This window comes from Chiloscyllium punctatum, chromosome 10, assembly GCF_047496795.1.
Source record: "Chiloscyllium punctatum isolate Juve2018m chromosome 10, sChiPun1.3, whole genome shotgun sequence".
Taxonomy (NCBI): Eukaryota; Metazoa; Chordata; class Chondrichthyes; order Orectolobiformes; family Hemiscylliidae; genus Chiloscyllium; species Chiloscyllium punctatum.
In genome coordinates, this window is record NC_092748.1 from 43682502 (window position 1) to 43699578 (window position 17077).

At 40.8% G+C, this 17077-nt stretch overlaps 1 protein-coding gene across 1 annotated transcript in view; it reads left to right on the forward strand.

Moving 5' to 3' along the window:
* col5a2b (collagen, type V, alpha 2b) overlaps positions 1-17077 on the forward strand; it is a 269216-nt gene that overhangs the window by 165832 nt on the left and 86307 nt on the right. The window contains exons 19-20 of the mRNA XM_072579023.1: positions 9554-9652; positions 9746-9790. Coding sequence (XP_072435124.1) covers positions 9554-9652; positions 9746-9790 — 144 coding nt within the window. The remainder of the gene's footprint in view (positions 1-9553; positions 9653-9745; positions 9791-17077) is intronic.

Here is a 17077-nt window from a genome sequence, read left to right on the forward strand (position 1 = left end):
TTGTACTGCCCAGCCTTGAAATCTCTCCAACAGGAGTTGACCCTGCATTTTTAAAAAGAGCCAGGGAGTTAAAATAGCCCACTTCCCTGGTTCATTTTTCTGTGGGGTTTTCCCTGGCCTGAAAGTTAACACTTTTCTCCACTACCAAGCTAAAACTTGCATATGTAAGTAATGTTTTGTATGTGCAAGTGATACAATGATGTTTATGCCTTTATATTGTTGCTGACTTAAATTAAACCTTTAAAAAACATGGTTTTTGATGCATAATTATATCATCTATTGCATAACTAGCATGTATTTAGATAGTCCAGGAATCTCACATCACACCAGGAGTTGAAGCTCCTGCACGATACTGCTCAATATCAACTATTATCTGACTGAATATTTACCATCAAAGCACAGAGCCATTGCAGTTGTAGTGTAACTTGTATTGGCAATGAGTGTTCACATAGCTCAGGATATGATTTAATATGCTGCTTCTACTAAAAATTGTCTGACTCCAGTGAATTTCCTTACATATAAAAAAAAATTTGAAATCTTTAGAATAAAGAAATTGTCAGTGACAGCAACTCCTCAGATGTGCTTAAACCAATAATCAGGAGCACAACATAAAAGATTGAGAACATATGAGGGGTAGAAAACATAGGCAGCATTTCCAACATTCCATGCATGTTTACATTTATTCATTGTTGATCTCTTTAAAGTGTTATTTAGATCTTGCTTGAATTACGTGGGTGCAAAGAAAAATTACCACATTCTAAGCTTTCAAAAAATTGACGGACTTGACTGAATATTTTTGCTTTAGTGTAGTTACTGATTCCAAAGTGGTTCTTTTGGAAGAATAAGCTGAGTGGCTGGTGGTTGTTGATTGACAGCTTTCTTACTTGTGTGTAATGAATGTGATTCTTTTGATTGGCCAGCCCACATACAAAACAATCTTCAGCAACTAGCCAGCCGCCTCTTTATGGTCATTGAGTGGGCAGCTGACTAAGAAACTATAAAATTATCTGGGCTTCCTACTGATGTTTTTGACGGTACAGTTAGTGATCTTGACTAGGAGTTAAAATTCCTTCTTTGCATTCTACATATGCACTTGGCTGAAGTGAACTATCCTCTCCCTACATTAATTTTTAGTTAGATAGTTTTCTTTTGAATCATTATTGTGGCATTTGGTTCAATTATAATGTGCTTTCTGTGTCAGAGATCCATTTTGCACATTGAAGATGTGAAGGCTAGAGTACAAATGAGGTGTGTGAAATAAGATTTAAAAATGTTATATTTTAATTTGGGAAGTGATATTGCACCACTTAAAGATAAGACCTGACTACTTTTCCCACTTCATTCAGTGTTAGCAAAGTGCTGGTGTCTCATCTCGTACTGACTTTAATTGGGAGTTGGATGTCTTTGAATGAGTTATGGAAGTCTAGTGATTGCAATTCAATATAACTTGAAAATAATAAAGTCAAGTACATTATGGAAGGTTGTGGGCTAACAATAGAAAGTATCCTGAAAAACTACTGATTGAAACTCAATTATTCCATTAATTAATAGTCCCTTCAGGAAGGATATGTGCCACCATGTTTGAACCTTGTGCAACTCCAGTCTCATAGTATATGGTTAACTGGTAGTTGTCTCTAGGAATCGAGGTTTGGATGATACAATATGCCTCACCAGTGGTGCCTGCAATTCAAAACGATCTGGCAATCCTTTATTATCACAACGAGCTGCAGATAACCATAAGGACTTGAGAATCACTCTACAGCTTAATGTTGGTGCAAACACAGGTGAAGGTCAAAGCAGCTCTTGAGTTTAGAAGTGCCATTAAATAGGGAAAACAATGTATTCCAATGTGTAGATATTTTCAGTAAATATTTTCTGTTACTCAAAATTCTGCCTCTCAATTGTGTTGTGACAGTATCTGGAAAGATAGTATTTTCTCCTTTTAAAAGATCATGCAGGAAAAGAAAATGTTTTGATGAAGGAATCATTTGCCATTCTCAACTCTGGTGAAATGTTCATTCCAATTTGCACTAATTGAAGAATCAGACTAAAGAATTAATCATAGTACGCAGTGTGTAGGAAAACATTAGCTGTTTTGGCAGGAATGAGGTGTATGACTCCTTCGAGATTTTATAAACAAGGAAGCCACTAGATATGAAACTTCACATCATTCTTGGGGCTTTTCCTCGGGGTGAACAGCTGTCATGGCAATGCTGCCTCCAGTCTCCTCCATACAGCAGATTTGGGTGCAGATGTTTACTCTGTGAAATCATTCACACAGCCATTCTGGAAAATGTGGGCAAATTTGGCTTATTCAGTGGGAAAATATGTTTGACAGCTTGAGAGACAATTTCCAGCTGGTAACTGAACATTAAGACAGTGAAGTAAATTTAGTAAGAGCCATTTGGAAATAAGAAACATTATTTTTCTCTTTACTTTGTTTTCCTCCAATGCTTAACATTCAGCAGTTGATGACTGACTGTGTTTCTATAACTAACCCCCTTGTTATGTGGACAGGCCATTGACTTGACCCATAATGCCTGCGAATTGCTACTATTTATTTGAACCTAGATCTGGCAAACTGCTACTATGCAAGAAGGTGGGGGTGGGAGGGGCAGGAATGATGGACTGCCAGTCTTCGTAACTTGTCAGAAGTCAGTGCCTATTTGGATATCAACCTAGCAATTAGAGGTTAAAGATTTTATCTTAACTTCTATGACTTTTTGAAGTTGGCCTGCATCCAACATCTTCCTACTCACAGGCAGAAACTGCAGGCCTAAGTTTAACAATACCTTTTTTATTTTGTTGTCTGCCCAAAGCCAAGTCTGACTCTCAGCATCTTGATTTCCACTGCAGTTCTGAAGAGGAAACGGGTCCTAAATACACCCCAAATGGACTCAATGCTGTTCACATCAAAATGGTCCACATTGGTTGTCCAGTCAAGTAAGCTATCTAGCAACAATAATGCCCTCCCTCCCCCTGACCCTGATTCTCCCAACACCTCAAGAAGTCTGAGTTGCTGTGGCAACATACATTTTTATATGCACATCATCACCCAGAGCTATAGAGAGTGATGGTTGAGGCTCTCATCTCTTTCCATCTCATGGCTGATGAGGAATCTTTCTAACTGATACTACTGCTATTGGCATATGTTGGAAGAATGTATAAGTGAGTACTCAATCTGTTTGATCATGTTGTAAATGTGACTTCCTTGACTATCAAGTCCTAAAGTGAGACTTGCTCCCTGATCTTCTTGCTCAGAGCCAGAAACGTTGCCCACTATGCCACAAGATCTCCTCCTTCACAAGAATGTCAATGTTTTTAAAACATTAGCTCAAGCTAACTTCATTCAATATCTGACAACTTACTTTGAGGCTTCTCATTTGTTTCTTACTGGGAATGATATAAATCTTTTTACAGGCTTGCAGTTGATTAAGCAATAATCCTGATTGAACTTCTGGTGTAATTGACAATCAGAAGTTTTGGTGTGGCTCTCCAAAATGAAGAATTATATTTTGTATGTTGTACCATGCCAATGAGCAAAAAAGATCATTTTGGTTAAGGTTTGATCTTTAGTCCATGTTGAGCTAACTGATTTCAATTGGGCAAAACTGGGCAGATTAGCATAGAGTAGGAAAGTTAACCAAATAGCCTGCTTTTGATTACTAATAGTCCCCCTAGACATGAGGATCATGGAAAGTCTTTGGCTCTGGAACTATACCCAACCATGAGTCAGTGCCTTCAGAGGGTGAAGGACAGTCAGAAAATACTGGGATAGATATATGTTGGAGAGAGAAAAAAATACATTGTTTGGAAAAACCCAGACGTACTTAAAAATACCAAATGTAGGCGGAATAACCTCAATTTCTCTGTCGGCTTAATTGTAAAATGTATAAATTCCTTAGCTACTTTGGAAAAAATTCAGTTACAAAAGACAGTTTCATGGCACAATATATAATTGAGTATTGCATTTAATAAATGGTTTAATTTTCATACTGCACTACTCCAGACTTATTCATGTTGTGTTATAGTTTTGATTCGCTTCTGGTCTGACACAGAATTGCAAAACAAGAAACATATCCTGGGGCAGTTTATACAATTTTACCGTGTCTTCAGAATCCTTAAGGGGGAGGGTGTGCAGCCAGAAGTCGTGGTACACATTGGCACCAACGACATAGGTAGGAAGAGGGGCGGGGAGGTCATTCAAGAGCTCAAGGAGTTAGGCTGGAAGCTAAAAGCTAGGACAGACAGAGTCGTCATCTCTGGGTTGTTGCCGGTGCCACGTGACAGAGAGGCAAAGAATAGGGAGAGAGTGCAGTTGAACACGTGGCTGCAAGGATGGTGTAGGAGGGAGGGCTTCAGATATTTGGACAATTGGACTGCATTCTGGGGAAGGTGGGACCTGTATAAACAGGACGGGTTGCACCTGAACCAGAAGGGCACCAATATCCTGGGGGGTAGGTTTGCTAGCACTCTTCGGGGGGGTTTAAACTAATTTGGCAGGGGGATGGGATCCGGACTTGTAGTCCAGCAAGTAAGCTAGCTGTGTGTCAGGATGTCCAAGACTGTAGGGAGGCTGTGGAGAAGGTAGCACTGACAGGGACTACTTACGGACACAGAGATGGGCTCAAGTGCGTATACTTCAATGCAAGGAGTATCAGAAATAAGGTGGGTGAACTTAAGGCATGGATCGGTACCTGGGACTACGATGTTGTAGCCATCACGGAAACATGGATAGATGAGGGACAGGAATGGCTGTTGGAGGTTCCTGGTTACAGATGTTTCAGTAAGATTAGGGAGGGTGGTAAAAAAGGAGGGGGGGTGGCATTGCTAATTAGAAATGGTATAACGGCTGCAGAAAGGAAGTTTGAGGGAGATCTGCCTCTGGAGGTAGTATGGGCTGAAGTCAGAAATAGGAAAGGTGCAGTCACCTTGTTGGGTGTTTATTATAGGCCCCCCAATAGCAGCAAAGATGTGGAGAAACAGATTGGGAAACAGATTTTGGAAAGGTGCAGAAGCCACAGGGTCGTAGTCATGGGCGACTTCAACTTCCCAAATATTGATTGGAAGCTCTTTAGATCAAGTAGATTGGATGGGGCGGTGTTTGTGCAGTGTGTCCAGGAAGCTTTTCTAACGCAGTATGTAGATTGTCCAACCAGAGGGGAGGCCATATTGGATTTGGTACTCGGTAACGAACCGGGACAAGTGGTGGGCTTGTTAGTGGGTGAACATTTTGGTGATGGCGACCACAATTCTGTCACTTTCACCTTGGTTATGGAGAGGGATAGGTGCACACAACAAGGAAGTTTTTACAATTGGGGGAAGGGAAATTATGATGCTGTAAGACAGGATTTGAGGAGCATACGTTGGGAGCATAGGCTGTCAGGGAAGGATGTGGTGGAAATGTGGGACTTTTTCAAGGAGCAGATACGACGTGTCCTTGATATGTATGTACCGATCAGGCAGGAAAGAAATGGTCGTGTGAGGGAGCCTTGGTTGACGAGGGAGGTTGAATGTCTAGTAAAGAGGAAGAAGGAGGCTTACATAAGGTTGAGGAAACAAGGTTCAGACAGAGCAGTGGAGGGATACAGGATAGCCAGAAGGGACCTGAAGAAAGGGATTAGGAGAGCTAAGAGAGGGCATGAAAAATCCCTGGCGGATAGGATCAAGGATAACCCCAAGGCATTCTATGCGTATGTGAGAAACCTGAGAATGACGAGAACGAGGGTAGGTCCGATCAAGGACAGTGGTGGGAGACTGTGTATTGAGTCGGAAGAGATAGGAGAGGTCTTGAACAAGTACTTCTCTTCAGTATTTACGAACGAGAGGGACTGTATTGTTGAAGAGGAGAGTGTGAAACGGACTGATAAGCTAGAAGAGATATCTGTTAGGAAGGAAGATGTGTTGGACATTTTGAACAACTTGAGGATAGACAAGTCCCCCGGGCCTGACGGGATATATCCTAGGATTATGTGGGAAGCAAGAGAGGAAATTGCAGTACCGTTGGCAATGATCTTCTCGTCTTCACTGGCAACGGGGGTGGTACCAGGGGACTGGAGAGTAGCGAATGTTGTGCCCCTGTTCAAAAAAGGGAATAGGGATAACCCCGGGAATTACAGGCCAGTTAGTCTTACTTCTGTGGTAGGCAAAGTAATGGAAAGGGTACTGAGGGATAGGATTTACGAGTATCTGGAACGGCACTGCTTGATTAGGGACAGCCAGCACGGATTTGTGAAGGGTAGGTCTTGCCTTACAAGTCTTATTGAATTCTTCGAGGAGGTGACCAAGCATGTGGATGAGGGTAGAGCAGTGGATGTAGTGTACATGGATTTTAGTAAGGCATTTGATAAGGTTCCCCATGGTAGGCTTATGCGGAAAGTCAGGAGGCATGGGATAGAGGGAAATTTGGCCAATTGGATAGAAAACTGGCTAACCGGTCGAAGTCAGAGAGTGGTGGTAGATGGTAAATATTCAGCATGGAGTCCAGTTACAAGTGGAGTTCCGCAGGGATCAGTTCTGGGCCCTCTGCTGTTTGTAATTTTTATTAATGACTTAGATGAGGGAGTCGAAGGGTGGGTCAGTAAATTTGCAGATGATACAAAGATAGGTGGAGTTGTGGACAGTGAGGAGGGCTGTTGTCGGCTGCAGAGGGACTTAGATATGATGCAGAGCTGGGCTGAGGAGTGGCAGATGGAGTTCAACCCTGCCAAGTGTGAAGTTGTCCATTTTGGAAGAACAAATAAGAATGCGGAATACAGGGTTAATGGTAGGGTTCTTGGTCAGGTGGAGGAACAGAGGGATCTTGGGGTCTATGTACATAGATCTTTGAAGGTTGCCACTCAGGTGGATAGAGTTTGTAAGAAGGCCTATGGAGTATTATCGTTCATTAGCAGAGGGATTGAATTCAAGAGTCGTGAGGTGATGTTGCAGCTGTACAGGACTTTGGTTAGGCCACATTTGGAGTACTGTGTGCAGTTCTGGTCGCCTCACTTTAGGAAAGATGTGGAAGCTTTGGAGAGGGTGCAGAGAAGATTTACCAGGATGTTGCCTGGAATGGAGAGTAGGTCATACGAGGATAGGTTGAGAGTTCTCGGCCTTTTCTCGTTGGAACGGCGAAGGATGAGGGGTGACTTGATAGAGGTTTATAAGATGATCAGAGGAATAGATAGAGTAGACAGTCAGAAACTTTTTCCCCGGGTACAACAGAGTGTTACAAGGGGACATAAATTTAAGGTGAAGGGTGGAAGGTATAGGGGAGATGTCAGGGGTGGGTTCTTCACCCAGAGAGTGGTGGGGGCATGGAATGCGCTGCCCGTGGGAGTGGTAGAGTCAGATTCATTGGCGACCTTTAAGCGGCATTTGGATAGGTACATGGATGGGTGCTTAATCTAGGATAGAAGTTCGGCACAACATCGTGGGCCGAAGGGCCTGTTCTGTGCTGTATTGTTCTATGTTCTATGTTCTTTCTATGTATTACTTTATTCGCATATCTTTAATTCTTATTTTCTGTAATATAATATCTGGTTGCTTGAAAATAAAAGATTTGTAGTGGTAAAACATATAGATTCCAAGGAATCAGACCTTTTATACACAAATGGGACAGGCAATGTTGCAATAATTTGTAACATTCATTTGGCAATCAGACAATGGGAAAAAAAAAGCATTCTGGACATAATCACATTAGTTTGAATTAGTTAGCGAAGTTGTTCGTCTTTCATATTGGACAAGAGTATATAAATTCAAATTCAGTTTGTGGATATTGAGGAATGGCTGTTAACTGTTTGGATTGACTATTTCTATTTCACCTAAATACCAAAAGATAATTAAAACCATTGAAGACCAATTGCTTTCACTATGAAATCTGAAATTCTTGACGATGATTTCATTACCATCTTTTTCCCTGCCTCCCTTTGTTAATGAAAACTACCTTCCACTGACATCTCAAGATCACTTCTTCCATTGTCGTTACAGTTGACATATTTTACATAGTATCAAAAATATTTTATGATGTACGGTGAAATCAATAATCTTAATATCCGACTCCTCATACAAATATTATAAACAAGTTAAAAATTTGCCTTGTCATATCTCAAATAGAAATTTTCATACAAAAACATTGAACAGAAGCAGAAGGAAGAATTTCAACACCTGCTGATCATTGTGACATGTGCACAACCAGTACCTCCAACAGAAAATTTTAAATATTGAACTTTTGGTCTCAAGAAATGTACTTGCTGAATTAAAATCAAAATACGTCATTTCCTCACTATATCATTGAAGGCTATGCACCAAGTTTTTCATCTTTCTCACTGGCAAAATGCCAATGTATTGGAAACCTGTGGTTTCTTTTGAAATATACAATAGGTTCAACCAGTCTCCTCATTATTTCCTAGAACTGTCTTCACTATGCTCCATAACATCATGGAATGGCTTATCCAAGAGATTGTTGTAGTGCTTGACTTTAACACTGTCCAAGGTTTGATTGGACCCTGATCAAATGTATGTTGTCACTTGTCCTTTTGCAATTAAATTGTTTTGCATAAGGTTGTAATATAATTACATCCATATTAATTCTCAAAAGTTGGTTTGGAGGGAAAGAGTTCAAGTGCACTTGACTTGTAATATGCACTTGACTTGCATAGTTCAAAAACATACCAGCTTAATTTTAACATTACCTGGCCAGTAGAAATAAGGTGCTTCTTGCTGCATTGACACAGCAGGTAAAGGCTTTGTTAATAATTAAATGTCAGCGCTCATATGATTTAATTTAGATCCTGATAAGATTTTATCTGCCAATTTTGGCAGAAATGACCATGTATTACAGTGCCAGAAAATGAAGTCTGGCTGGAAACATAATTCTCTCCAGAAGAGACCGAGGTAAGTTCATTTGTTTTTGTTTTTTTAAAGCCATCGTGTTGGGGCCAGGAGGAGCAGGAGTGCTCTAATTGAGTCTAACAGCTAAGCCTTTGGCTTGGAGTTGTCCTCCTGCTTCCCTAACCATGATTGTTTCCCTCAATTACCAGTTACATTAAAGGGTCACTTTTCACTCAAATATTTAGAGGTTTCTCCAATTGCACAACATTCCATTTTTGCCACGCACCAGCTCCTCAGTCCCATTGGTTTTAATGTGGGTGCTTACTAGAACATGGAAATGAGACCCAGGAGCTAAAATACTTGGGACTCCTATCAACCTTTCCCATTAACCAGCTTGGCCTTTGACATATCAAAGATTTGAATGAGATCTATAATATCCTCTCCTCGGCAAAGGAGGGATAATTTGACGCAACTGTGACCCATGTTCTGTACAATGACTTGAAAGACTTAATTACTAGGTCAGTTCCTTAGTTTAGTCAGTGTTGGTTTGTGCATCTTTAGTAGTAAATTCTAATCCACAACTGTTCTTGGAACTTAAAATTTATGGTGAGCACAATTGTGAAAGGATATTAATTCATCTTTGTACATTTAATTATTTTGATACTAAATATATAGACCAATTGAACAAACCTGAGGGCTGCACCAACTTTCTATTCCCTTTTTCCTTATTTGTTCTTAGGGTGGACCTGGTCCAACAGGTGTCCGCGGGCCTGAAGGACCCCAGGGTCAACGTGGTACACCAGGTCGCCAGGGCAACCCTGGACCTCTGGGCAACATCGTAAGTCCAAAAATCATGAGTGCTCAAGATTTTGAATTACTGTGAGCATCCTGTCATGCAAATATTTCATTGTCCCTTTCGTTTTATCTGTAGGGTCAGCCTGGTATGGATGGAACTTTTGGTGCAAAAGGCCCATTGGTATGTTTCTTACATTAATTTTCACTTGCCACTTTTGCCACCTTTGTCTTGATCCATTAAGGATTGAAGAAGCTCATTAATAGTTAGATTCAGGAAAATTGCTGCAACAAGTAACAATTTCTTTCTTCTATTTAATTATTTTCCTGACACTTCACCTCATGTATTTTTATTTGGTATTACACTTGGAGCGTTGGTTGATTAGTTTATCTTTCTTTGTTTTCTATATTGTTGTTTTCCTTCCATACATGAAAATTACTCTTGCTTCACATGTTTCTTCTTCATTTAACTCTATTGTCCATGTAAACAAAGTTGAAAATGTTGCGACAAAACTCTGAAATTCCACATAGTTAAAACGTGATTGGTAAAGATCTCAAATGCGCCTTGTGCATTGTAAACCTTGTGTTTTTGAGGTGAAGTACGTAAGTTTGCATTCTACTTTTGACATAGGACTGCAAATTCTCCTGAGAAGAAAAAAAACAGATCAATGATGATAGGTTGGGAAAGGGAGGTTAATAGAGTTAAAGTCCCATGTTGTTTATCTATATCTTTTTATAAGGCTTGTTAGACTGTTTTCTTTCAATGTAGTTCAAAGGGAACAGGGTATTTTCCAATTCCAATAAACATATGAATTTTATTTCTGTATGTGCGTGCTGATTTTATATTTAGAAGTCATAGAGAAATTTTGACTGCTGGTTACTTCAGTGAATGGAATTAGCCATCCAGTTAGTAACATGCTAATTTGGTTTCTATAGGATCATAGGTCGATAAAGTGTGGCACTGGGAAAAGCACAACAGGTCAGGCAGCATCTGAGGAGCAAGAGAGTCTCTTGTTCCTCAGATGCTGCCTGAGTTGCTGTCCACACTTCATCAACTATCTCTTGATATAGGATCATGTACACTTATCCATCAATTCAAAATTTGGTCCAAAGGGAAAATGAGAAAAAACTTTATGCCATCATTGAAGGACACCCCTGAGCCATCAATACATTTGTCTTTTTATTCATCAAGCATACCATTGATGATTCATCCAATTATACAAGTTAACTCTTTTTATTTTAATATTCAGAAATACATAATATAAAGGAAGAAAAAGTAAAAAAGGTGGGATAAACATAGGAACAGAGGAACTAAGAGTCAGAATAGGCCATTTGGCCCTTCAAGCTTGCTCTTCCATTTAATTGGATCATGTCTGGTCCTCTTTATATTAAAGCCAAAACTGAATATTTTCAATGTTAAAAATGGTCCAAATATAACTTATTGTATGAATACCATAAAAAATATTTAACTAACTTGTTAATACAAAATATTTAAGTAACTTGTTAACACATTAATGTTGCATAATACCATGAAATGGCAGAATAACTGAACAGTGTGGTGCTGGAAAAGCACAGCAGTTCATGCAGCATCTGAGGAGTAGGAAAATCCTGATGAAGGGCTTTTGCCCAAAATGTGCTTTTCCAGCACCACTCTGATCTAATCTTTGGGTTCCTGCATCTGCAGTCCTCACTTTTGCCTAGAATAACTGAACACACATTTTGGTTCTGTCTTCTCAAAAAAGGACACAAGTAATTTCCCAGAAATGTTGGAGAACCAAGTGTCTAGTGAGGGGAAGAAATTGGACAAATTCAGTATCAATAAAAAAGTGGTGCTGGACAATTTAATAAGGTTAAAGGCTGACAAACTTCAGCATCTAATAACCTACATTCCAGACTAGTAAAAGAAGTGAATCTCGAAGTATTAGATACATTGGTTGTCATCTTCCAAAATTCTAGACTGTGGATCAGTTCCTGCAGATTGGAGAGTGGTAAATGTAACCCTACTATTTAAAAAAACTGTGAGGAAAACAAGTAGAGAATTACAGACCAGTTAGCCTAACATCAGGCGTGGGGTAAATGTTAGATTCTATGAGAAAGATGTGAGAGCAGGATAATTGAAAAGCATGAACAGGGTTAAACAAAGTCAGCATAGGTATATGAAAAGGAAATTATGCCCCACTAGGCTACTGGAGCTTTTTTATTTCAGGGTGTAACTATTAGAATAGATAAGGGAGAATCAGTGGAAGTGTGCATTTGGATTGGGTGAAATTACAGTAGATGGGTTTGGGGGTTGTTATACTGGCATGCATTGAAAAATTGGTTGACAGACTGGAAAGAGAGATGAGGAATTAATGAGCCTTTTCTTTTGGGATGGAAGCCAGTGCATCAGAGCAGCTCAGTGCTTGAGTCACAGCTATTCATGATATGTATAAATGATTTGGATGAGGGAACTAAATGCAACATTTCCAAACTTGCCGATGACACAAAACAAGGTGGGCTTGTGAATATGAGGAAGATGCAAAAAAAATTTCATGGAAATCTGGACAAATTGAGTGTGTGGACAAACACACAACTGTTTCAGTATAGCATGGTTAAATATGAAGCTATACACTGTAGTGTGAAAAATAGAAAAGAAAAGTATTATTTAAGTGGTGATCAGCTGGGAAATATAGATGGCCTCAGGGATCTGGATTTTCTTCTACACCAATCAATGGCAGTAGATGGGCAGGTTCAGCAAGCAATTTAGAAGATAGATATATGTAGTCATCATTGCAAGACGATTTTATTTCAGAAGTAGAGACATCTTAATGCAGTTATACAGAGCCTTTGTGAGACTGCAACTGGAGTACTGTGGGGTTTGGTCATCTTACCTAAGAAAGAATATACATATCGTAGAAGGAGTGCAGTAGATTAGATTCCCTACAGTGTGGAAACAGATCTTTTGGCCGAGCTAGTCCACACCGACCCTCCAAAGTGTAACCCACCCAGACCCCTTTCCCTCTGACTGACTAATGGGCAATTTACCATGGGAAATTCACTTGACCTGCACATCTTTGGACTGTGGAAGGAAACCGGAGCACCCAAAGGAAACCCACGCAGACACGGGGAGAATGTGCAAACTCCACACAGGCAGTCACCCGAGGCTGGAATCAAACCTGGGATCCTGGTGCTGTGAGGCAGCAGTGCTAACCACTGAGCCTCCCTGCCGCCCAGTAAGGTTCACTTGGCTGATTCCAAGTATGGCAGACTGTCATATGAGGAAACATTTGTTTGATTGGGTTTGTATTCATCAGATTTTAGAAGAATAGAAGGAGATCTAATTAAAACATATAAAATTTGGGGTGAGCTTGGCAGAATAGATTCAGGGAGATGTTGCCCCAGGTTGCAGAGTCTAGACCCCAGGGATTGCAGTCTCTGGATATGGGACACACTATTTACAACTGAGAAGAGGAAGCATTTCTTCACTTGGAGGGTGGTCAATCTGTGGAATTTGTTATCATAGAAGGCTATGGGTGTTAGGTTCCTCAGCATATTTAAGAAAAAGATTGATACTGTTTAGATACATCAAGACATATGGAGAGAAATCAAGAATATAGTGTTGAGGTAGATAATCAGCCATGATCAGATTAAATGGCAGAACATGCTAGATCCAAAATGACCTAGTCCTGCTTCTTGTTTCTATATTTCAATTCCTATGTGTTCCCTTTTGTTTTGTCCTAGTTAACAATCAATAGATCTGTTAGAGTTTGAAATCACCAGCAGAAACAGTTTTGCTTTTCTCGGTCTCCCCTCTCTAGCATTTTTCCCAGTTTTAACCTTGAGCGCAAGCAATATTTGAGCACAAGCAATGTTAAATAACTGAGCATAGGATACTCTTTTATTTTATTGAATCAAATAAATGTCAACTTCCCAATGGAGTTAATTCTACCCAAACTGAGCTGACCATTATCATACAAATTGTGACCCACTGTCTGCTTCCACACAATTATTGTTCTGGAATAAGTTTGGTTTAAATGTGACATAAATAAGGTAAAAACAATGACTGCAGATGCTGGAAAGCAAACACTGGATTAGTGGTGCTGGAAGAGCACAGCAGTTCTGCCCGTTGGATGCTGCCTGAACTGCTGTGCTCTTCCAGCACCACTAATCCAGTATGTGACATAAATAATACCCACTGAGTCCCAATAAAACCAAGTCCTGAAACTAGCCAGGAATTGAGCCATCTGAAGTTTGGATGTTTGATTCCAAAATGTGTTTATGGTTATGAATTAGAAATCTAGATAACTGAAAGCAGACCTTCCTGAGAATTCCTCCTCCTTGCAGGCTATTCTGCCAATATAAAGGTTCTGTTCAATTCCTCTCTCCTTGTCACCTGCACCTTCATCTCCAAAAACAGTAGGAGGAACTCATTAGTTAATATGAAGACAAAATCAAGACCATCTGATCAGCTGCCTCTTCCTCCACTAACTAATGGAGCCAATCATCCTCTGAACTCACCCTCTTCTAGACCTGAAACTCTATCTTTCTCTAATTGATCTCCTAACTCACAATGTTTTTCGAATTAGAGTCATTACAGTGTGGAAACAGGCCATTTGGTCCAACAACTCCACACCAACCCTCCGAACAGTATCCCACCCAGACCCATTCCCCTATATCTGTTACTTTATATGTTCCCTTACTAATGCAATTAGCCTACCTATCCCTGAACATTGGGCAATTTAACACAGCCAGTTCACTTCATGTGAACATCTTTTCATTGCGGGCCGAAACTGGAGCACCCAGAGGAAACCCACACAGACATGGGGAGAATGTGCGAACTTCACACAGACAGTCCCCCAAGGCTGGAATCGAACCCGGGTCCATGGTGCTGTGAGGCAGCAGTACTACCCCATGCTCGCTTTGAGCATGGTTTGTCCATAAGACCCATCTCCCAATCTCTCAAATTCACTCCCTCATCAAGCTATCCTCACCTAGCTTCCTTTCCTACATCTTGTGTTAGCTCTCCATGTTAACATTCCCTGTCCTCAATTACAGTTCCTCTGTCCTTTGAAATAGCCCCTCACAAAAAAAAATCTTTCGCCCTTCCATTCTTGCAAACTTCTGCCTCAGGTTCAACCTTCCTTTCACCTCCAAAATGCTTAAAAATGTTGATGCCTCTCAAATTCATTCCCACCTTTCCCGGAACTTCATGTTTGAACCTTTACAAATAGGTAAGCTCCCCTCCAGCTCCATCTTCCACCTCCATCCACCCTCCCATATAATACCAGAACAGCTGATATCAAAACCACAAATGGCATCCTGTGGCTGTGACAAAGGTCCCTACTCATTCTTCGAGCCTGTAGATGAATCAGATCACCCTCTATGATGACCAGTTGGGTCGCCTACACTTGCCTTGTCCCATTCATATGTATATAAGTGTAATCCGAGATCCAGCTGTCATGGCCCCCTCCTAATCTTGCTTGATTACCTCTGATGCATGTTCACACCTTCCCACCCAACCCCACTGCTATCTATCCATGCCCAATGCTATTCCAGCATGTTGGTTCTCAGTGATATTTTCTGAAAATACAACATCAGTTGAGCCTTCACTGTTTCTAGATTGCTTTCCTAATAGAGTATTGGGTGAACAGGAGTTTTGTCTAATTAAATACTGAAATATTATAGAATCATAGAATCACTACAGTGCAGAAAGAGGCTATTTGGGCAACTAAATCTGCACTGCCCCTCTAAAGAGCATCCTACCCAGACTCACACCTGATCCCAGCCCTGTAACCCTACATTTGCTATGCCCAATCCATCAAACCTTCATTTCTTTGAACTGTGGGAGGAACTCAGAAAACCCACCAGAAATCCATACAGGCAAGGGGAGAACTTGCAAACTCTATACATGCATCCAAGGAGTAAATCAAATCTGATTCCCTGGCTGATGCCTCCTTCATCACACTCCCTGAGATTTCTGACACTTGATCTAACTGGACTCTTCAGCCTTGGGACTGCCTTTAGTTCTAGCACTGACATCCAATTGGCCAGCAACACTCTTAGGGAGTCTTCCTCCTGAAGAAGAGGTGGAAGTCTTTGCCTTAAAACAGTTAATGGTGATTCCAGTGTTAAGTTGCTGCTCGTAACATTTTATCCCAAATGCAATAAAGCAAGCATCCCATAAAATCTAACCCCTATCTCTGAAAAGCCCTGCATTCTCACAATCCTCTGATATATCTGTGATCTTCTAATTCTGACCTCTTAACCATGATTTCAGTCATTCCATGATTGCAGGTCACTTTGGCTGACTATGTCTTAACTGCTGGAACTCCCTCATTAAACTTCTCCATCTCTCTACTTTACTTTCCTCAAAATAGTCTTTCGGTCGCTCCTTAAAACCCACCACTTAGGCCAACATTTTGACTATCTGCTTAATATCTCCTTACAAAGGTTGTGTAATATTTAATTTTATCATGCTTTTGAGCATTTTATTTCATGAAAGTCTCCATATTAATATGAATGGATCCTTTATTGTATATTCAGATGACAAATGCAGTTTTATAAAACAACAGTCATTGATCCCCCACACTGCGAACACTTTACTACTGACCATCAATAATGCAGGCCCACAAAGTCGTCTTTGTGATTTCCAAATTGGAGCTTTGAGGTGGTCAGTGCAGCACAATGATCCAAAGTGCCTATCCAGTCACATTTTGCAAAGCTACCTGCCTCAGTTTGTTTCTGAACTTGGGTAGAATTTATGCTGTCGGAATCTTTTATGTTGTGGCCCAACACTAGAAACTTCTCAAGTTCAGACATTCTCCCAATCATCTTGTTTCCTTTTTTAATTCTCCGGGAAAGGGCTCCTTCTATAAGTACTGAAAATGTGGATGTATGTGACAAAGCAACTCATAGGCCTAGTAGCATTGATGTGAATTGTGACGAGAGATCACAGAGCATTGGATTACATGCTAAAAGTGAGGTCTCTGCAGCCCAATGCACATTTTGGGGACTGGGGCCTCCTCTTTGGGATGGCTTGCCCTCAGTAATGTTTCAGCAGATGGACCTTTAATCAGTTTGAAGTGGGAACTTTCTTGTGTCTGTCTCCAGGAGGAGACTTCCCCCCTCACAGAGCTACTAATCTATCCAAGGTCAGCAGCTTTGTCCCCACAGAGGACAAATACGGAATCTCACCAGGGTCAGTTTGAGAGCAGTGGGAGCTGTGTTGGAACAGGACAGGAGGGTTAATGTCCTTGGACAGGCAAAGAGAGACCCCAGTCCCTTTTCACTGACCACTGCTTGCAACATTAAAGCTGCCAGGATCGATGTTAGGCCCAGTCCCCTCATAGGAGAAAGTGAGGACTGCAGATGCTAGAGATCCAAGTCAAAAGGTGTGGTGCTGGAAAATCACAGCCGGTCTTTGTCTCCTGCTCCTCGGATGCTGCCTGATAGGTTGTGCTTTTCCAATATGACACTTTTTGACCCCAGTCCT